Source organism: Embiotoca jacksoni, unplaced genomic scaffold, assembly GCF_022577435.1.
Source record: "Embiotoca jacksoni isolate LCO1_2020_lvr unplaced genomic scaffold, fEmbJac1.0.p SCAF_44, whole genome shotgun sequence".
Classification (NCBI taxonomy): Eukaryota; Metazoa; Chordata; class Actinopteri; family Embiotocidae; genus Embiotoca; species Embiotoca jacksoni.
In genome coordinates this window covers 1476862-1499447 of record NW_027185397.1, presented here as the reverse complement: position 1 = coordinate 1499447, position 22586 = coordinate 1476862, and the positions used below count along the sequence as shown (strand labels likewise).

Below are 22586 nucleotides of genomic sequence, written 5' to 3'. Positions count from 1 at the left end.
TCCTTTATGTCAAACACTGCATGTAAATGTCTTGCTGTGAAGCACTTTGAGCTGCATTTCTTGTATGAAAGGTGCAATACAAATACAGTTTATTGTTGTTGTTGTTATTATTATTATGTCTCTGAACCCGCGGGTTCTCGTTCAGTGATCCAACCAGATATGTTCTTTGATGGGTCTTGTCAGGCCCCCCATGGTTCCCTTTCGTCGCCAGCCTCCTAAGTTTTGCCTTTGAACGTCACCTGATGTTAAACAGCCTGACAGACTGAATTCAGGGTAGCAAAACCCTTTCAGTTTCCCTCGCGGTGCATTATGGGACTTTATGTAAAACCAACATGGCAGCCGCCTGCACCAGAGCGCTCCGTAAGGTCGGCTGGTCCTTTCTGGGGTCTCCGTCAGCTCACCGGTCCGGCACCGTCTCCTACCTGCTGGGGAATGTGGGCGCGCGCGGGTCCGGGAGGGCGTCCGGCTCCAGGGGGCCGGTGGTCCGGTCCAAGCTGCTCTCCTCTCTGCGGGCAGGAGGCGGCAGGGCGCTGGGCTGCGCCTTCCTGCTCGGCGGAGGTCTGGGTTTGTACCAGACCGTGAAGATGACCGTCCAGCAGCACCTGGCCGAGGAGGAGACCAAGGTGAGCCCGTAACCATGGAAACTGCGTCCCTCTAATCTCGACTGTCCGTCCTCCAGTGACTGCAGGTGTGCAGAAGGATCAGCTGCTGTCAGCTTTGACCGAGTCTCTCCTCGTCACCTGTTTTCACTGCAGTCAGCTGGAAACGTGTTTTAGGGTTGAACACATGAATGCAGTTGTCAGATTGAACAGCAGTGCATCATAAAGACACGTGATCATCACGGAGTCATCAATGCAACAAACAAACAAACAAACTTCTATTTATTAAAGCTTATTTTTTACAGATTGTGATGATTTGGAAATCAGCAGACATCAAATGTTCACTGAGGAATTTTAATGTTTGATAATATACGCGCTTATTTTAAATTTAATGTCAGCAACACGTCTCTGAAGTTGTTCCAGGATCATGTTCACCTTTTAACAACACTCTGTAAACATTTGGGAACAGATGAGACCAGTTACTGGAGTTTTGAAAGTGAAATGTGGTCCCATTCTTGCCTGATACAGGATTTCAGCTACGACACAGTTCAGGGTCTCCTTTTCATCACAGATGCTGGCTTTAGAACTGAGCTGATAACAAGCTGGATGGTCCCTCTCCTCTTTAACCTGGAGGATGCAGCGTCCATGATTTCCAAACAGAATCTCAGATTGTGATCCATCAGACCTCAGGACAGTTGTCCACTTCACCTCAGTCCATCTTCAATGATCTCGGTCCAGAGAAGGCGGCGGTGTTTCTGGATCATGTTTCTATCTGGTTTCTTCTTTGGAGAGTTTTAACATCATTTGTGGACGCAGCGATGAACTGTGTTCACAGACGATGGTTTTCACAAGTGTTCCTGAGCCCATGCAGTGATTTCCACTCCAGAATAGTGTTTTTAATGCAGTGCTGCCTGAGGGCCCGAAGATCACCACCATCCAATATTGGTTTCCAGCCTTGTCCCTTGTGTTCAGAGATTTCTCCAGATTCTCTGAATCTTTTCATGATATTATGAACCGTAGACGATGAAATCCACTAATTCTTTGTAGTTTTACGTTGAGGAACATTATTCTTAGATTGTTGAACTATTTGCCCACACAGTCTTTCACAGAGTGGTGAACCCGTCCAGACGTGTTGCTGCCATCAAATTCAAAATGAGAATATATTTTTTCAGAAAACAAGAAAAAATTCTCAGTTTCAACATTTGGTTTGTTTCTTTCTGTTTTGAGTTAAATTCAGGTTTTCATGATTTAACACAGCGTCCCGACTTTCAACAAGCAGTTGTCCTGCTTGAAATTTTAAAATCAGAAACATCTTTTTAGCAGCAAGTACATGGGAGTAGTTGTGATTCTATCAGTAAATTTAAGTTATTAAGATATTTCCCTTTCATATAAAATCAACCAATACAGGTGTCCAAATACTTTCGACCACATGGCGTGCATCTCTTTAAGCCAATAAGGTTGGAAGAATCCACTTTCCTCGTTGCAGGTCTCAGCAGGAGGTCTGAAGTTGATCCTGTACCAGTACAAAACCTGCCCGTTCTGCAGCAAGGTGCGAGCGTTCCTCGACTACCACGGGCTGCCGTACGACGTCGTGGAGGTGAACCCGGTGATGAGGAAGGAGATCAAGTGGTCCACCTACAGAAAGGTGCCCATCCTGATGGTGGGCGACGACGTGGTGAGTCGGTCGAACGTCGGCAGCTCGATTTGTGCTGAAATCTGCTCATCTGAAACGAAACGGCTTCAAATCCACAAGTTGAGCAGTTTACTGAATTATTTTAATATATTTTGCACTTTCGACACCAAAATCCTCATTTGAAGCCACAAAATGAAGCCACCGCAATTTGAGTAAAAAAAAAACAAAAAAAAACATCATCCACTTAAATTTGGAAAAGAAATAGTTGAAAAATATGCATCTTTTTTTTAATGTCCATAACGTCTGGTTGTCTTTTCTCTCTTTTGTGTCTCGTCTGCAGCAACTGAACGACTCGTCTGTCATCATCAGCTCCATCAAGACTTATTTAATCGACAAGTAAGTCGGCGCTTTTATTCAAACGTTATTTGATGAGAAACACGTTCAACCTCAGATATCCTGTGAGCCTCATGTTTGAGGGAGAACATGCAGCACGGGGGTGAATGCAGCTTTTAGGGTGCATTTACAACATTTATCCTTTTGTCATTCAGGGTTAATTCACAGAAAAATCATTATTTTGTCAAATTTTTGAAAGCAGAAGTGCCAAGAAATATCACGTTCCAGCTTCTTTTCTTTGACATAAGTGTTGAGTATCTTCGGCTTTTGGTCAAAACGAGACATTTGAAGACGTCGCCGTGAACTGTGGGAAGTTATAACGGTCATTATTCACCATTTGTGACATTTTATAATCAAATAATTAATCAACAGATGAAATACATTTGAAGATGAGAGGGCTAGCAAATAAAACTCAAACTTTCTGCGAGGACGCTGGAGAGAAGATATATTTCTGTCACTGTGATCTTACTGTTTAAATAATTAAATGTTTTTATATTAAACTTCAGCAAAGGAGATTAACATTTAAAACCAACCCCATTTAAAGGGATCCTTGGAGTTACTAAATGGTGAAAAACAACCGATAAAATGAATTAAAATGGATATAGGAAGCATAAATAATATAATGAAATCCCGTTTGTCCCTGAGGGAGAAGAGCATGACCGACATCCTGCGCTGCTACCCGGAGATGAAGTCTGTCAACGATCGAGGGAAAGAGGTGACGGAGTTCAGCAACAAGTACTGGTTGATGCTGAATGAGGCCGACACCTCTGGAACCTACCTGGAGAAGGGGGGGCAGAAGTGAGGGTGGACACACACACACACACCATCACACACACACACACACACACACCATCACACACACACACACACACCATCACACACACACACACACACACACAAACACACACACACACACCATCACACACAAACACACACACACACCATCTCACACACACACACACACACACAAACACACACACACACACCATCACACACAAACACACACACACACCATCACACACACACACACACACACCATCACACAGACACACACACACACACACACACACACAGCCTTGAAGCATACACATGAATGACAGCTCAGCTTCCATCCAATGACGGTGCAGCAGTCGCTCTCTGGCTCCTGATTGGTTGTTTGAGCCTGATTGGTGGTTTCCTGTTCTGTACCGTGTTTGTTGTCCTTGCTGTCTTCAGAGAGGAGATGAAGTGGCGTCAGTGGGCCGACGACTGGCTCGTGCACCTCATATCTCCCAACGTGTACCGGACCACCGGCGAGGCCTTGGCCTCCTTCGACTACATCGTGCGCGAGGGGAAGTTCAGCACTTTCGAAGGCTTCGTCGCCAAATACGTGGGCGCGGCGGCCATGTTCCTCATCTCCAAGAGGCTGAAGAGTCGGTGAGTGACGTCAGTCACGGTCCAAATGTGTTCATCTCAGTTCAGGCGTGAACGTCTCGCCATCATCCCTCGTGTGAATGTGAATGTTTAGACACAACCTGCAGGACGACGTCAGGCAGGAGCTCTACAAGGCCGTGGACGAGTGGGTGGCCGCCGTCGGGAAGAAGAGGAAGTTCATGGGTGGAGATCAGCCCAACCTGGCCGACCTGGTGAGGAGACGCTCCGCTCGCTCTGCAGCTCCGTTACATCGATGACTTCCTTCTGTCCATTCAATCTGGTTCATACATGTATTGTTTGGTTTTAAAACAGCAGCTTCATGTTGTGATTCAGACTGTGTGGCTGAATGTAGTTTTATGAAGAGAACTGTTGGTATCTGGGGAAACGTCGGTTTCTTAGCGGTACGATGTCTGAGAAGTTTGAGGACTTCTGTCAAAAGTTTTTAGGATCAAGATTTTGAAGAAAAGTTCGTACTTTTTTTTTTTTTTTTTTGCAGGCGGTGTTCGGCGTCCTCCGCGTGATGGAGGGCCTCGAGGCGTTCGATGACATGATGGCCAACACCAAAGTCAAATACTGGTACAGACGCATGGAGAGGGCGGCGCTCAACCACGAGGGTCGACCGGCCGGCAGAAACACGGAGCAGTGAAAACCTCCGGAGAGACGGTGAACCAGAGGACCGGCTTCGTTTAGGGGAGATTTCAAACGGCACCACGGGGATCCAGAACGGCTCCTGCCCTCGTCCACTTCCTACGAGACACGCGTGAATTTAAAAGCCGCCGGTGCAGCGCAGACGTTCATGTTAGATAAAGAGATTTCCCGTTTGAAGGTACTCTCACCACACATTTAATTTTACGGTTTAATGACTAAAGCTGCTTTGTGGAGAAACCAATCAGCTCTTCTGTGTGTTTTTACTGACCTCTACTGGTGAACTGCGGGAACTGCAGAGACATCAAAACAGCACTCGGTCCTCTCCGACAGAGAAGTCACATTTTCACAGAACAATTAAACGAACACATCTGCATATTTTGGATGCAGCCTTTCTGCAAATGTGATTTATTCAGCGTCTTTGGGAAATACAAATCATACTTATTTGCCCTTTAATAATCCGCCTGTATTGTTTCAGTGCTCAAAATAAATTTGATCATTTTCAGGCCTCGACTGGTGTTTAAAAGATGTGAAAAATTTCTCAGAAGAAAAACTTTTCATTCCTTTTCACGACCAAAAATAAAAACAAGTGTCATTTAGAAACTCAGAAATACTGAAATTTACGCTTTCAGCTTCTTCTAGAAGTAAAACTACTTCTTGTGTTTGGTCGACCACCCACTCAGCTTCAGGAGATCGAAGCACAAAGGCTGAGAATCTGTAATAAATAGAAAACTTGGTCAACACGAAGGAAGTAAACGGCTCAATATTTCACTTTTCTGAATTTCCTGATTTGATCCACTTTGATTTTCTTCTCTGCACTCAGCAGCTTCGTTCTCGGTTTTCCAGTTTGAAGCTCGAGATCAAGTCGAGTTATTTCAGATGGTTTTTGTCTCTGATGCAGGATCAGTGCGGCAGCGAGGAAACGACGAGCTCATGTTCTCGTACAATAAAATAAGATTGAAGAAGTGGTGAGCTGCTGGTTTGAATGTTCTTAATATGCAAATATTTCAACTGCAACTTAACTGAATTAAAACCAACTCAATGTGCATAGTTGTAAAAAGGTCAAATAAAAGAAGCAAACCTTTTTGTTTTGTGTTTTTGTCTTTAATTTGAGTTAGAATTACGTGTTTCAGCTTTATAAATACAGAATAAAACCGTTTTTCTCTTTAAGTCCTGGTTTTTAGTTCCATCTGCTGTCAGGAAGAAAAATTAAAGAGGCTGAAAAGTTGTCTTCTGAAAAGAAGGGAAATTTCTTTTAAAAATCCAGTTAACTGCTGATGTTTGATTTCAGACATTCGGTTATTGGATTCCTGCAGTTCTGGTCCTCAACACACCTTTTTATTCTTCCTAATATTCAGAACATATTCTGCTCTGATGAAGCATCCAGACGCCCTGAAGTCACGAGTTCAAACTGAACGTAGAGAAGAAATGCTTCACTTTTTAATGCTCCACATATCGGGAACACCCGTTTGCTGCCGACTTTAAATGAACCAGATTTGAGGATCCTGATTAAATCTTTTATCCTATTTAAGCATGTTTCAGTGTCTTTTATTTTAATGTTTCAGTCCTTGTTTTTAAATGTCTTTTTCTTTTGCTTGACGTTCCCTATGTTTTTATGTAAAGCTCTATGAATGGCCTTGTTGAAATGCGTTGCCTCTGATCAGCTGGAACAAAACGACTCACACGGACTTTGACTTTAAAACGGAGTGTGCTTTAATCCGATCAGCTGATCGACGATGATTGAAGAACAGTTAAACCTCCCAGATGTTCCACACGGTGGAGAAATAAAAAGAAAAAGGTCCAAATCATTTGACAGTTTTTGATTTGAACGGTTGACGATCGAGACCAAATACAATCAGTGTTGCCCCCCCCCCCCCCCCCCGCCCCAGGAATCTATCAACAACAGTAAAAACAGCTGTGAACTTTATGATTCTCATCACTCAGTGCAAGGCGTCATTATTAATGAATTTAACAACTGAACTGAACGTGTTTTTTCCCCAGCAAATCATTAAAAAGCAGAAAAAAAAAATTATCCGAGCGCGACAGACATCTGGACAGATGTTGGGAGGACGGATGTTTCCGCGCGACGTCAGCATCTGGGTTCCTGTGACTTTTTGAAGTTTCCCGTTCTGTGTGTTTCCTCACGCTCTCGTCACATCCCGGTTACAGAACCTGATCCGGGCGAGCGCTGCCGACGACCCGCGCAGGTGTGACCTCATCGTCCACGGGCAGAAACAAACACCGGTGGCTCTGAAAGTCTCACTTCAAAATAACATCCTGCGTCGTTTAGAAGTCTGCAGGTCAGATCATTTTCATTAAAGGTCACATGTTTGTAATTGTGAACATTAAAAATTGTGTGAACAAGCAGCGTGGAGTCGTGCGTGACCTGGACTCTGGGATTTACCCGGTGACATACAGCACCAGACTTCTGTTTCCATGGAAACATGATATCCTGAATCTGCTCCAAACTGGAGGAATCGTCCCGACCATGTAAACACACCTCCTTCTCCTCCTGAAGTTCATTATCATGAGGAATCCAGAGATATAAATATATATATATAAATATATATAAAAATATCCTGCTGGAACACGACACATTCAGAAAATGTCCAAAGAAAGCGTCCAACAAGAGATCCGCTCTTTGGGACGTCAATAAAACTCATCTCCTCCGTCCCCCTCTGATGATGTCACATGTAGAGAAAGTTTCCCTCCAGCCTCAGAGGAGGTTTCTCAACATCGGTCCAGTGTTTCTCGGCTCATTCTCCACTCACGTGCTCTACTCGGTCCTAAAAGGCGTCATGCAGCGACATCCGACGTGGCTCCGCCTCCATCACGACCTCCAGAAGGCGGAGCCTAGCTGGCCTTTCGGAGGGCTGATCTGTCGGCTCTGCAGCGAAGTCTGCGTGAAGGACACAAAGGTACATTTCATCAAACAGTGACATCACAAAAACTCCATCAACACACTTTATGACTGGAGATCTTTTTATTTTTTTAATAACATCGTTTCAGTTTTAGTTTTTTCTTTAAATGCTACAATTATGAAACATCATTAAAATTATGGGTTTTTTTCTTGCCATTTTATTTAGTAATTCGGGTGCCGGCAGGTGTGCTTAAGAAGAGAGATTATTTTGGGGAATCAGCCAAACCTGAACAGACGCTGTGGATGAAAAGTCTTTTATTTTATTTTATTTTATGATGACATAAGCATATTGTTTGAATGAACCCTGCTGGGACGCCTCACAGTGGCAGCATGGGTCTTTAAAGTTTGTCAACTCTCCCACATAGTCTGCATTTCTGTGGAAATATACTAAAACATGAGATTTACAAAAAAAAAAAAAAAAAAAAAAAAAATGTTATACCAATATTGGGCTTTTATTTATTGAGGAAAAGGATTCTCATTGAGGATTTTCAGAAAATTTGAAGGTGAAATTAAAGTCAGTGGGGTGAAAATCAGGTGAGTGGGAGCGCTGATTTATTCAAAGAGCAGGTTTTTAATCAAAGTCTGAGCTTCATAACATGTTTGTGGAAATGAATTATGGCTCAAATCAGAAGAAAAAGAGATGTTGGTGCTCATCAGGCTGGAAAAGGTTTAAAAACTAAAAATATCTCGAAAGATTTTGGACTCCAGCGATCCACAGTCACACAGATCGTGTACAAATGGAGGAAATTAAGAATAATAAAAATATAACATCTGCCAAACGTACCTGAAGAAACTGTTTGAGTCGGATGACGGAGCCCATCTGTCCACTGCTGGTCACGGCTTCGATCCTGGAGACAACAAACGGAAACATGTCAGTGAATCGAGGCAGAAGAGATGTTAGAGAGCTTTCAGCGTGACGAGACGTGTCCGATGAGGTCATCGCGTGTACCTCGGGAAGTACTCGTCCTTCAGCAGCAGGATGAGTTTCCAGAACTGGATCTGGTACTGCTTCATCAGAGCGTTCCCACAAACCTGCAACAGACAAACAAAACATCAACACCGGAGACACGTCCTCGGACTTCAGGGACCAAACACCGAAATTCAACTTTACTTCCCGGAGTTCAGTGACGACAAACACACACTGTCGTCAGGACAACGACCAAAATATAAAACAAAAGACAACCGTCTCTCGGCACTCGTTTTCCTCCACTGATCTTCTGCCTCATATTCTGAAGCTGTTGCATCACTTCACGTTATTATTAAACAATATGAGGATTCTTCAAGAGAAAACTGGTCTCACGTAAAGGAAACACAGAGGAGAAACTGTTCAGTGACGGAGCTCAACACGCCGCCGGTGACACGTCACAGGGGACATATCCTGCTTTTTTTAGATTCAAACATATAAAACTCGACAACCAAAGAGAAGGACACAAGACACCTACAAAATAAAAGATGGCAAATAAATAAAGCAGGTGATTCTTCAGGTTTTGAGAAGAAAGCAGGAGGAGCTGCCGGATGTGAATTTAAGGCTTCGTGTCCTCCACCGAGCATCCGACTAGATTATTTTTCCATCTGAAAAAGAATCAGCTGCAGCGGGAACGGCATGCAGAAGGAATCTGTACCGTTTATACACTGTGAGGATGTCAGACGTCTGCAGGTACGTTCAAGACGTGACGTGCTGGGAGTTGTTACCTCACGCCTGAAGCCTCCCGGTGATGCAGATGAACCTCTCGCAGAGAAAACCAAAACATCGGGTTGATTCAAACTGCCAGTTTTTGCTCGCATGCAAACATGAAGCATTTCCTGTAACTCCTTCAAAATAAAAGCCTCCCGCCGGTTCACTGAAGGAGAACCTGCGTGATAAAGTCCCCTCATTGGCTGCATCAGTGATTTCAGAGGTATGTGATATTGTGACACACTAAATATGTGTGCAATAAAATGTTTGTTAATAACTTCTGTCTTCCTTCAACATGTTTTCACGGTACGTTTGAGTCGAGTTGATTTCCACAGAGATGTTTGGATATTTGAGAAGTTGACATTTTGATGACGACCAGAACAGAGTGAACTTATGAGGAGAAAAGCCTCAAAGAGACGGGAACTAAATAATCTAAAGTATATAATAAAGGAGGGAAGGGTATGCCAGCCCAGATCATGTGATGAGGCTTTTTGAAGCGACTCACCTCCAGGAAGTCAAACAGCAGCGTTGCCGTGATGTCGGCCAGCGGCTCCATGTTGAGCATCTGAGCCAACCAGCGCCAGCCGTGGTTCAGACCGTGAGGAACCGACTGAAACACAACGAGTCACAGAGGAAGTTAGAGGTCAAAGGTTCTGCTTCTGCACGACGGACGGGACGGGGGGGAGTTTTTACCCCCTGCTTGGAGCCGTAGGGCCACCGCAGCTGGATGATGGCGGCGTAGAGTCGGATCATCCCGGACATCCTCTTCAGGAAACTGTCCTGACCTTCGACCCCGGCGTCGTCCACGCGGTAACCGAGGATCCTGCGAGACATCCGACGTTTACTCTCCACACACAGAAACGGGTCTGGTCTTGATCCCTGAACGTATTTAAGCGGAGGTCGGAGCGTCCCTCACCTCTGGTACTCCTCCACCGCCGTGCCGTCCTTCATCGGAGGGTAATGAGGGACCGCATACGGGCACTTCTTGTGCAGGTGGGCGAGGAAGAGCTCCCCCACCCGCGGCTGCAGCTCCCAGATACCAGAGGCCACCACGGCGATGGGGAAGGCGGCTTCGTGGTGAGACGCCACCTCCTCCTCGCCTTGTTTCTACAGACGGAAAAATCCAGCAGGAAATTTGTTGAGTTTTCAGGAACCGAATCCAATCTGGACACGAAGTGAAGTGAACGAGCGGTGACGTGATCAGGACGTCCTCAGCTGGCAACAACACGCGGTTCACATTTATTTTGCAACTACATATTTTTATTTGATGAAGAATTGATAAGCGAGTGTACAACTCCATTTCCAAAAAAGTTGGGACGCTGTGTAAAAATGAAAATAAAACAACAATGCAATGATTTGTAAATAACATAAAACTATATTTTATTGAAGATAGACTATTTTATTAAATTAAATTAGATCGTTTTCTAAAAGATGTGTGCTTATTTTGAATTTGATGGCAGCAACACATTTGAAAAGAGTTGTGACAGTAACATGTTCACCGCTGTGCTGCATCACCTCTTCTTTCAACAACACTCTGTAAACGTTTGGGACGGAGGAGACCAGTTTCTGGAGTTTAGAAAGTGAAAAGTTGTTGTTCACTGCTCAGAGACTCTGAAACGATCTTTTTATATTCAATCATTTTACTGCTTTGTTGCCTTGGTAACCTAATTAGTTGTGAGATGTTCCACCAAGTGTATTTAGTTTTACACAACTTCTCCAGTCTTTCGTTGACCCTGTTCAAACTTTTTTAAGACGTGTTGCTGGCATCAAATTCAAAATGACCAGATATTTTTCATAAAACCGTATCAAATGTTAAAACTGAGAAATGTTATTTTGTCTTTGGTCGATTTTCAATCAAATGGGTTTATGTGATTTACAAATCATTGCACTCTGTTTTTAATTTACATTTTATGCAGCGTCCCAACTTTTTTGTTGTTTGTTTTTTGGAAACAGGGTTTTATAAACTCTCTTATTTTTGTCCAAAACCCAAAAATAGTTCAGTAACTTTGACATAAAACATGAGAAAAGCAGTAAATCCTCAGATCTGTGAAGTTTATTGTTTTATTGTTTAAAACTGTTTAATTTCTTTTACCTGTCATCAGAATTTAAAGAGTAAAAATCCATTTATTTTCTACAAGTCAACCAATCATTGCGGCACTACTTCTTAATTTCATATCAAGCTAATTTCCATTTTTAAATTAATGTTGAAGTGACCAAATGTAAAAACACATTGATATTTTTCTTGAATGACACTAACTGAAAAGCTTTACTTCTTTAAACATAAAATTGGAACTTCTCTTTTCACCCTGGACCAAATATACTTTTATTTATTCCTATCTTTAATTGTAGCTTTATCAATTACCGATACTTTGATTTTATTTATTTTGTTATTAAATCTGTAACTATTTCATTTGTGTCATTATTCAAATTCAATTATTATTCCCTATTTTTTTTTTTTTAAATCAACGTATTTTCATTCATTTCTTGACTTTCCCGATTTTCTGAGATATATACAACATAGTAATATGTAATAATATAATATGTGAAACTCACCACAAACTTCTCAGCCAGTTTGTAGCAGACGAAGTCGAGGCCCTGCGGATGCTGCGAGGTGGAGACGGACCTCCCCCCCGACACCACGGCCCGGCCCGACAGCAGCTTGTCCACCTTGTCGAAGATCTCTCGCAGCTGAGATCCCGAGTTGCTGGAGATCTGACTGATGGGGATGGTGGCGGCTTTCTGGAGCTCCAGCTTCAGCTTCTTAGTCTGAACCCAAGAGGAGAGAAATGAAACCATCTGTCGTCACCAACTCGTACTAAACATGAGTCATCATTACTTCTGCACTTAACATCTGGGCTGCTTATTGAACCTCAGTAACTTTTATTGAACCTTAAAAAGTCAGAATCAACTGGTCAGATTCATAATCTGTACTTTTTCTTTGATCACAGTTTTGATTTACTTGATTACTTTCCTATATTTATATAAAGTCTGTGAACCTTTTCAGTCTCTATTTTCAGAAAACCTACTGATCGCACCTCGTACACTTCATTTGGAAAGTAGCTCGGCTCGTTAACGGTGGGTTCGTTCAGGATCATTAGTAACAGCTCAGCTGGACTGGATCCAGATACCCGGTACCGAGTATCAGGTCCAATAAAAGGTCAACATTTTAATTCCAGCTTCATGTATCTTAAATTCATTGAGAATAAAATCCTAATATTTGTATACGGACAGATATTCAGGGTAGGATAATAAACATCACGAAACCATCCGTTCACATCTCATTTCCTCCACTACAGGAAACAGGAAAACTACACGTTGATTTTAGTGCTTCATAAAATCTGCTTTGAAAAGTCTTAAAGACAGTAAATCTGTCTGAGTCCAATCAAAACACAACATACAAAAGATTTTACAGAAACTCTGAAGTTGGTGGAGCCTCCATTTGTTTCTGCTCATCAACCCAATATTCTGCAGTTAGACTATAACGTAAACACTGTAGTAAGAAAGCTGGTTCCCCTGTAATGGAGAGAGATTATACATATATATTAAATAATAGATTTATACCACACGGACAGAAAAATACTGTATTTAAAACTCAATTTAAAAAAACAGGTTTAGAAGTTGAGGATTTCCTCCACGCCGACGGCTTCCTTCAACTTCTACGTGTCTGTCGCATGTCGTCATGTCACAACTCAAACATATATTTTATGAATACCAGTCGTTCATATTTCTGTCCAAGTCGTATTTTAAACCACGTTGCTGAGAAAGATTTCATCCAAAATGTCTGGAAAGTGATTTCCTGAAAATAAATCAGTGAAGTCGCTCTCTTTTCTTAAACTGTTCTACTTTGAAGACGATCAGTAGTTTATACTGAAATCTCTTGAGTCCTTATTTATTGATTTGCTTCCAAAACTGCTGTTGATTAATTCCTGCTGCTATAACGAATCCGTTCAGATGACTTTGAACCATAAATGGTCTCATGACTCCTAAAGACTCCAACAGGGAGTTTTAGGTTTCTTTTAACGGAGCTCTGAAACTTTCAACCAAGAGGAACATGAAAGAGACACAAAACAAACACAAAGACACAAAACAAACACAAATACACACAACAAACACAAAGACACAAAACAAACACACACAACACGACCGTAAAGACACACAACACGACCGTAAAGACACAACACGACCATAAAGACACACAACACGATCACAAAGACACAACATGACCATAAAGACACAACATGACCATAAAGACACACAACACGACCATAAAGACACACAACACGATCATAAAGACACAACACGACCATAAAGACACACAACACGATCACAAAGACACAACATGACCATAAAGACACACAACACGACCATAAAGACATAAAGACACACAACACGACCATCAAGACACACAACACGACCATAAAGACACAACACGACCATAAAGACACACAGCATGATCATAAAGACACACAACACGACCATATAGAGACACAACACGACCATAACGACCATATAGACACACAACACGACCGTAAAGACACACAACACGACCGTAAAGACATAAAGACACACAACACGACCATAAAGACACACAACACGATCATAAAGACATAAAGACACACAACACGACCATAAAGACACACAACACGATCACAAAGACACAACATGACCATAAAGACACAACACGACCATAAAGACACAACATGACCATAAAGACACACAACACGACCATAAAGACATAAAGACACACAACACGACCATCAAGACACACAACACGACCATAAAGACACAACACGACCATAAAGACACACAACACGACCATAAAGACACAACACGACCATAAAGACACACAGCATGATCATAAAGACACACAACACGACCATATAGAGACACAACACGACCATAACGACCATATAGACACACAACACGACCGTAAAGACACACAACACGACCGTAAAGACACACAACACGACCATAAAGACACACAACATGACCATAAAGACACAACATGACCATAAAGACACAACATGATCATAAAGACACACAACATGACCATAAAGACACAACATGACCATAAAGACACACAACATGATCATAAAGACACACAACATGACCATAAAGACACAACATGACCATAAAGACACACAACATGATCATAAAGACACACAACATGATCATAAAGACACACAACATGATCATAAAGAGATGCCGATACCGGAGCCTTTATCTGATTATCAGTCAGGAAGTTGGTGGATCGATTATTCAATCAAAAATAAGAATGTGTTAATTTAAATGTTTGGTCCTTCAGGAGTCACTGAACCTCCTACTAACTTCGTAGATTAAATGTAAGACTAGAATTCCTTCTTGGGTCTTTCTGTCAAACAGTGAAGCTGAATTTGTATCCTGCTGGTGTTGTTTTGTCTCCAGTTCATTTCTTTTTGTATTCATGAAGTGTGTTTTGTGTATGAAAGGTAAATAAATAAATATGATTGTGACGTTCAGAAACCCACCTGGGCGTCTTTAGGGGAGTTGAGCTGCTCGATGGCCTCAGCGCACTGAGCAGCCGACTCCTGCAGCTCCTTGAACCACTTCCTCGTCACGTCTTCAGCGCTGTTCTGCAGCCCTGATGGAGGACGGACGGGTTCACATCAAATATTCTGGAGTGCAGTTATTCAGTCTAAACATTCAACACGCCACCGGATGCCAGTTTTTTTTTTTTATCCCATGATTGTGTTTTCTGAACCAGAATCTGAACTGGACGCTTCATAATGTTCACAAATCAACGATGACATCACTGCTGGTTGCTGATTGGTCCAGACATTGAATGTCTTTTCATGTCAGTAAATTGTACTCGATGCAACAGACTTCCTCACTAACTAACAAACCTCCGACACTTTTAAACTCACTATCTTGAAGTCATCTCCAATACATCACATTCTGATAATAATAATAATAATAATAATAATAATAATAATAATAATAATAATAATAATAATAATAATAAACATCTTTAGGATTCTCTGTGGAGCTTCAAAGCTGCTGGAACCAGATTTGAAATAGAAATAAACAGGTCTGTGTTTCTCTGAATTCTTTTTCATTTGGTATGAACGGGCAGCTGATAACTCCTCAACCGATGAGGTTAAACGCCGTAACTTTGATAAACGCCGTAACTTCGATAAACGCTGTAACTCATCACCTTTTTTCTGAGCCTTCTCTTTGGCCGACTGCGCCGCCTTCTTCTGTGCTTCCTGCTGCGCCTGCAGCTCCGCCTGCTTCCTGTGCTCCTCCTCCTCCTCCTGCTCCTTCCTCTTCTTCTCCTGAGCCTCGGCCGCCTCCTCCTGCATCAGCCGGATCAGCGCCCTCATCTCGTGGAGGGCCCGCTCCGCCACAGTCATGTCCTCCACGCTGGGAAACTCTCCCTGGAGAGAGATATGACATTTACAGTGTCAACAAAAACTGAACATTAGAACATATTAAACGTTGGTGGATTGAAATACAACAGATTAAAAATCACCACTGAACATCATGACAAACACTCTCCAATTCATTTTCTGATTTAAATCAATGTAAACATTTTTAAAATAACAGAAAATGAAGTGAAGATGAGCACACTTAAATCATATATCCTCATGGTAGAGGAGAGTGCGGCAGGTCAAAGGTCAACCTCTGAATGGGTCAGCGGCCCGTTGATCTAACCTGCAGGTTTGTTTTGACACGTTTGACCACTTGTGAGTCTTGACGTTAGATGTCTTTTGTCACCAGATAATGTCCTGAATGACTGCGGGTGTCCAAACAGGGACTCACACTCAGGACATACGGCCCTGTGATATGTGATGATAACTCAGCTGTGGTGTCAGCCAAACAATACGTTATTATTATTAGTTTTCATACAAAGGGGGATGTAATGTCAGCTGTATGTTGGAGACGGCTGTGATTTGAAATCTGGATTAGTAGGAAGAAGAGGAGCGAGTTTGAACGCAACTCTGCATTCATCGATTTCTAAAGAATAACGCACAAAACAATAAAGACCCACGCTATCTTTTAACACAACCGCACAATGCTCCACGTCTTTTTTCTGGTCAGCGTGAACAATCGGGAGTTACACTGACCTCGGCCGTCTTCCGCACCACCTCGGACACCTGGGAGCACAGCTGGTTGCCGCGGGTGCTGTAGGAGCTGAGGCTGGCAGCGGGGAAGTCGCTCTTGGTCTGAGACGACGGCTCCAGCAGCTGGTTGAGCTGCAGGATCTCCTCCTGGATGGTGTTGAGGGTACGCAGCCTCTCCTTGCCCTCCGCCTGCCGCTGCCTCTCGTGCTCCGCCTCCCGAAGGCGCTGCTGCTCCGCCTCCCTCAGCCGCAGGTTCAGGATCTGTAGGTGCAAAGGACGGACAGACTGAATGCATTTTATACTGCATACAAAAACAAGTTCGTCCAAACAGTCTGAAAACAGCTCAGGATCACCGGAGACTGGAAACACTTCTGACTCAGTGCAGATCATTTATTTATAGTAATAAATGATTGGCCTCAGACGTGTGCTGTAACTTAATGATCCCTGTTTTAGCAGCTTCAACCAGTTAAATTTAAAGACTTTTAAAGACTCTTTAATACCACAAAGAAAACAATTTGATATTCAAACATGATGAAAAACCAGTCGGGATCTGGAATAACTTCTTTTTTTTGGTGTTGAAATATTGCCATGACATTCATGTCCATGAAGAATGCATTTACACTTATGACGGCAATTGTAAATTAATATTGATATTAAATGACAACTTTAACAGAATTAGAGTCACTCATTAACCATAAGAAAATATCAAAAGATTAAATTACATCTAGTTTAAATCACTAATATTTTCCATGTGGTCAGACTGACACATGTCACTAAAGTATGTCAATCCAACGATTTACAATCTGAATTATCTGTTGAGTGACAAACATACTTCACACCTTGTTGCAACTTCAGTTGCTTTGATCGTGTGGGACTCGTCTACTTCCTGTTCCCAGAGTTAAAACTAAACATGGAGAAGTTCTTATGCTCCACATATCTGGAACAAAGTCCCAGAAAGCTGCAGGTCTGCTGAGACCTGAAGCTCCTTTAAATCAAGACTGGAGACTTTTCTGTTGCTGCCGTTCACTGAACCAGATTTGAGGACGTCTTAAACTGCACTGTAACTTTTATCCTATTTTTAGCTTGCTTAATGTTTAATCACTCTTTTTAATGTTTCAATCACTTGTTCTTAATTGTTTTTAAATGTCCTTTTTTTTGCCTGATGTTTTGATGCTTTTAATGGTTTTATATGAAGCACTTTGAATTGTCTTGTTGTTGTAATGTGCTCTACAAATAAACTTGCCTTGTTCCACTTCTCTGTATTTTGACCTATTAGACCACTTGAAAGTGAGACGTAACCAAAGAACTCCGATCTAAAGGAGCGTTTCACTAAAGATCTTCAGAAGTTAAAGGCGCCTCATCAGACCACAGAACCAGAAAGACACGTTAAAGTGAACAGAGAGATGAAGCTTCAGACTTGCTGCTCCACCAGCTGAGCTGACGGGCTCTACGGACGTCGCTCACACCAGCCGTGCATTAATTCAAATTCTACCTTCATCCTGTGTCGCTGCTCCTCCTTCAGTTTCTCCTGCCGACCCATGCTCTCTTTGGTCCTGCAGAGCAGACATGCGTGATCACATGCGCCGTTTAACCAATGGTAAACATCACAATCGTTGTTCGTGCTCGTCGTCGGCTCTTACTCTCGGTCCATCATGTCCCTCATACTCTGGTACTCCTGCCTCTGCTTCAGCTCCATGAGCTCCTCGAAGCGTTTCAGCTGCTCCGACTCGGCGCTCGCCACCGCCGCCACCAGCTTCTCCTGGATCTCCTGCCGCAGGCGGACCGCCAGCTGAGCCGACAGATATAAAGACGAGAGTGGAGTGAGACGGCATGTCAGGGTTACACCTCACTGACCAAACACACAGGACGCCAGCGCCAGTACACATTAAACATCCAAGAAATGCTCTTTAACTGCAAGTTAGGAGTCAACAAATGTGTTTAAAGTTTAAGTATCACATCACATCTGAAACAGAAAAACTTAGATTGCATATTCCTCCTATAAATTAGTTGACAAGTGGATTTCTACAAATCATAAAAGAGCAACAAGTAAACAAACAAATACTGCCCCCCAAAAAAAACTCAACCACATTTAAGAACCTAGAAGATCTTCAGGATAAATGTTTGGTTTTCAAAATAAAAGCCTTATAAACAGAGACTGATGTTCTGAGTTGGAGGTGAAACAGATGTTCATAAAAAGAGAGAAGCAGCTGGAAGTAGAAAACAGGGTTCCCACGATGAGTCAAATATCAAAGTCTGATATTCACTGACTCAAAAGATGAAATTTCATGACCTATAACAGAAAAACAGGCTGCGGACAGGAAACGGTTCAAAACTGGCCGACACATGCTTCTCTGTTTGTGCCGACATTGAAAGAAATTAAATCCACGTCTACATACTGGCTGCAGAGGAAAATACACATATACAATAATTAGATAACTAACGTTACAGCTACATACATGCAAAATGTGCATTTTGCTAAAAATAGGTAAACAAAATGTGTATTATTGGTATTTCATGACTTTCCCTGTCTGAAAATGTTTGGCATTGCTGCTTTAAACCATACAAATCTTTCTTAATTAGTTGTCTGTTAGCCAACTATCTGCCTCAGCACCACTGAGGATGACTGAATATTATTTGTATTGAATGGCTGTGCACATTAATGCTCATTCGGTTTATTGTCAGTCACATGCATTAGAAACCTTCCAGTGTTAAATAAACACGTTAAACACATTATACATGAATTAATTCTTCATGTCTGACCTTGGCCTTTTCTCGATGCTCCTCCTCGAACCGGATGATGCGGCCGGCCGTCTCCATGGCTTTGGGCGACAGCAGGGAAATGGGAGGTGGGGACGGAGGACTGGAAACTTCGCAGACATCCGAGTCGGGATTTTCATCCTTCGCCTCGTCACTGACACCCTGCAGCACATCAACGGCAGGAAAGAACAGACAGAAATTCAGGATGGATTCACAAAGAGTTCAAATAGACACAGACTAACAGAAAGAGTCACATCTGGGTTTCTACCTGCAGGAAAATAACTCTTGAAAAAATGTAAATAACTATTAAAAAGTAAAACAGTTTATACAAAAAGGAAAAATTCGGTCTGTTTTAGAGTCACTTTTAACAGGATGTTACATCACCAACACGCCTCACACACACCACACAACAATTAACACTCAAAAATATCAACTACTGGTTTTTGAATTAGTTGATTTAAATAGTATTTAATTTTCCCCCAAAAATTAAATATTACAGCTCAAACATCTGGATAGTTTTGTTGTGATTTGCAGCTCATGAGAAAAAAAAGTTCATGACATCAAGAAAATAAAACTCGATGTCCATCCAAAGTCGTAATAACCTGCAAACCAAAGATGTCTTTCGTCAGCCTTCGTGTGCACAGACGGAGATCTCCTGACTAAAAGGGATTCAAGTTCACACATTACAGATGTTTGGGCTGATTTAACTGAAGTTAAATCTTTTTTTTTTTTTTTTTTAAATCACACCTGTAGATTGTTAAAGAATAATGCAGAGAATGGCTGAACTTGCCTTACTGAAGGATTTAGCAAATTTCTAAAGACAAAACAACCTTTTCTTGTGAGTGAGTGAGTGAGATCAGATTTCATTTTATTTGAGCGTTGCAGCAACTCACTTTTGTTGTGAAGCCAGAATTTACAAAGCGATGAGACAAACCTTTCTCTCAGAGAGCTTGTATTCACTCGCCTGCTCGTTGCTTGACGGCGGGGCGGCAGAAAGCGGGCTGTGCTTGGTGCTGATGGACGAGTCGGGGATGGAGCCAGAGGAGAAAATGGAGGCTGGGAGCTCCTCGGAGAGACCGGGGCTGGAGCCTCCGGAGCTGGAGCCCCGAAAGCCGGACCTGTGCAGGGGCAGCGAGCCGAGACGCTCCAACACGACTCCGGAGCGCGGCGACAAGCTGAGAGCCTCTTTACAGCCGGACAAAATATCCTGCAGGAGCACAAGTGCACTTCATTTAAACACAGGAACGGTACGTACCAAATAAATGAATAAAACAGGCAGTGGAGCGAAACTCTCAGAATATAATAAATACGAGTCACCGGAGGAAATCTGATCTCATTAAGGCTCAATGTGGTTTCTTATTTTAAGAAAGGACATTTCATCCACAACAGCTCTTTTACTTCAGGGCAAGTAAACAAAATGTAAGATTGTAAGATGAAGGCGTACATATGCCAGTATCACCAAGCAGAGTCACTGAGTTCATAACAAACATATTTAGTATAAGAAATACAGACTGACATTAATTTCCATACAAATTTCACGTGTGAATTATTGGTGATGATGAAAACAGCCAGACGGGCAGCTGTGGTTGGAAACTAAATAGAAACGAGCAACTTGAGTAAATAAAAATAGGATTTAAGGACAGTAGTTACATATTTAATTTAATTGAAACCGTGTGCATATTCAAGGATTTTAAGCTCCTAAATAACCCACATTTTTTTTCAGACAATTCATGGTTTAATATACACAGGAAGAAAGCAGGTAAGTTTCCAGCTCAATACTATTAACCAGATTAGAAAAGTGAAACAACTTAAAAGACCTCTTTCACGTTATTTTTACTACCAGTGGTACACACTTGTGGAGATAAAACTGTGTTGAATAAATACTGTTAACTGCTGTACTCAGCAGTCCCTTCGTTGTACATTGAATGACGTCATTTTAAAGTGGTTTAATGTCGTAGCTGCTCATTTTAACTATTAAATGTTGTAGTCATAGTAACTTTAGTGAGCTGTGAAGTAAATACACTACTAATAATATAAATACAGTATAATACTGCGCTGTGAAATGTGCGAAAATGAGGCAATAAATACAGAAATCCTCACGTAAAATACAAGAACGTCACAAATGTGTACCACAAGGCAGTACGTCATTTACGTAAACGTACGTCACAAACGAAGGTTCCGCCACTGCCTCTTGGACAGTCGTATCGGTAGTTAACCAAACGGTGGTGGTTAAAGTCCTCAATGCTGACAGTCTCGGCTGAGCTGAGCGATGAAAAGGTCCTTTAGTCAGTACATGAGTCGGTGGTTTGATTAAACCGTAAACATGCCGCGTCAGAGGACCCGGGACCCGGGACCCGGGCTAACGGCTCCACTGGGCGGCTCGCGACGACTCACCTCCCCCCTCTCCGACCAGCGCGCGTCGAAGGTGATTCTCCCTTTCGGTGAACTTTGTAAGGCCTGTAAAGTTTCCCATCGTAGATTTTCAGAGGGCATAACGACGAAACCGAACCGACTCATCCCGGTTAAAGTTGGGCTTCGCTCGGCGCCGCCAGACGAGCAGCAGACATGACAATCCGAGTAGAAACAGCCCGCCCACCGCGCGACTCGCTCTACGGTTCCTTTTCCTCTTTTCATGGTTTTAATGGCGGTTGGCAAACAACAACATGGCGCATTACCGCCTCCTACTGGTGAGGCTTGTAAGTGTGATTTATACCAACAGGAGATGTCCTGCATGTGCAGCCGGCATTCAACTAACTGTCTGCTTCTGGAATCATTGCACTGATTGTACACATAAAGTTACGAAGAGCCTATCAAAACATGTGTACCATAACATCGGGGTTATTTCAGATTTAGCTCAGACCTCAAGACAATTTCACACACACACACACACACACATATATATATATATATATATATACATTTATGTATATATACATATATTTATATATTAACAGTTTAAATTATTTTCTGAAACTGAACAGTTTGTGGGCAACTCCACCCAGACTCTATTTGTGTTTAATTGTATGCATTTTATCCATTCTTATGCATCGAATTTCTTTTCCATATTTTTAAATGTTCCTTTATATCGGTTTTTATGTGAAACATTGCATGTAATTCTCTTGCTGTAAAGCACTTTAAGCTGCATTTCTTGTATTAAAGGTGCTAAACAAATAAAGTTAATTATTATTATTATGGCGGATCATAACTAAAATATTGAAGGTATCAGTTCTTTGTTTTTCCAGTGCATAATTAGAATAGAATGACTTTTGGTTACAGGGAGCAAAACATGCTGGAAGTGTAAGTGACAAGTAAAATGTGTACCACAATACATTTGAACAGTTAGAACGAATAATAAAACTAAATAAATAAGAGCATACACCGCTTCCTACAACCCCGTTTCCCAAAAAGTTGGGACACTGTGTAAAATGTAAATAAAACAGAATGCAAT

The 22586-nt window shown here is 42.1% G+C and overlaps 2 protein-coding genes across 3 annotated transcripts; one reads left to right on the top strand and one right to left on the bottom strand.

The window, feature by feature from the left end:
- Window positions 1–321: 321 nt before the first annotated feature.
- Window positions 322–5853, top strand: ptgesl (prostaglandin E synthase 2-like). Its single transcript, XM_069169319.1, has 7 exons — window positions 322–623; window positions 2086–2274; window positions 2573–2628; window positions 3271–3423; window positions 3841–4041; window positions 4133–4250; window positions 4535–5853. The coding sequence occupies exons 1-7, from the start codon at window positions 333–335 to the stop codon at window positions 4682–4684; spliced, it is 1158 nt and encodes a 385-aa protein (XP_069025420.1). The 5' UTR covers window positions 322–332; the 3' UTR covers window positions 4685–5853.
- A 710-nt stretch (window positions 5854–6563) lies between these two features.
- On the bottom strand, window positions 6564–21726 carry gle1 (GLE1 RNA export mediator). Of its 2 annotated transcripts, none has more exons than XM_069169317.1 (15): window positions 21533–21726; window positions 20073–20345; window positions 19142–19300; window positions 18022–18170; window positions 17874–17934; window positions 16385–16642; window positions 15472–15694; window positions 14786–14898; window positions 11832–12044; window positions 10195–10385; window positions 9972–10101; window positions 9784–9888; window positions 8553–8635; window positions 8388–8451; window positions 6564–7582 (listed from the first exon to the last, which is right to left on the bottom strand). In XM_069169317.1, the coding sequence occupies exons 1-15, from the start codon at window positions 21653–21655 to the stop codon at window positions 7514–7516; spliced, it is 2214 nt and encodes a 737-aa protein (XP_069025418.1). In that variant the 5' UTR covers window positions 21656–21726; the 3' UTR covers window positions 6564–7513. The 2 variants fall into 2 exon arrangements, with proteins under 2 accessions (XP_069025418.1, XP_069025419.1); XM_069169318.1 differs by having other exon boundaries at window positions 20103–20345.
- Window positions 21727–22586: the final 860 nt, after the last annotated feature.

Excerpts from the sequence above, each read along its gene's own strand:
- ptgesl (XM_069169319.1), top strand. The coding sequence starts at position 333 with ATGGCAGCCGCCTGCACCAGAGCGCTCCGTAAGGTCGGCTGGTCCTTT. Across the intron at positions 2,275-2,572 it reads TGATGGTGGGCGACGACGTG|CAACTGAACGACTCGTCTGT; the intron begins GTGAGTCGGTCG and ends TCTCGTCTGCAG. Across the intron at positions 4,042-4,132 it reads TCCAAGAGGCTGAAGAGTCG|ACACAACCTGCAGGACGACG; the intron begins GTGAGTGACGTC and ends GTGAATGTTTAG.
- gle1 (XM_069169317.1), bottom strand. The coding sequence starts at position 21,655 with ATGAGTCGGTTCGGTTTCGTCGTTATGCCCTCTGAAAATCTACGATGG. Across the intron at positions 18,171-19,141 it reads AGCATCGAGAAAAGGCCAAG|CTGGCGGTCCGCCTGCGGCA; the intron begins GTCAGACATGAA and ends CTGTCGGCTCAG. Across the intron at positions 8,636-9,783 it reads TGCTGTTTGACTTCCTGGAG|GTTTGTGGGAACGCTCTGAT; the intron begins GTGAGTCGCTTC and ends TGTCTGTTGCAG.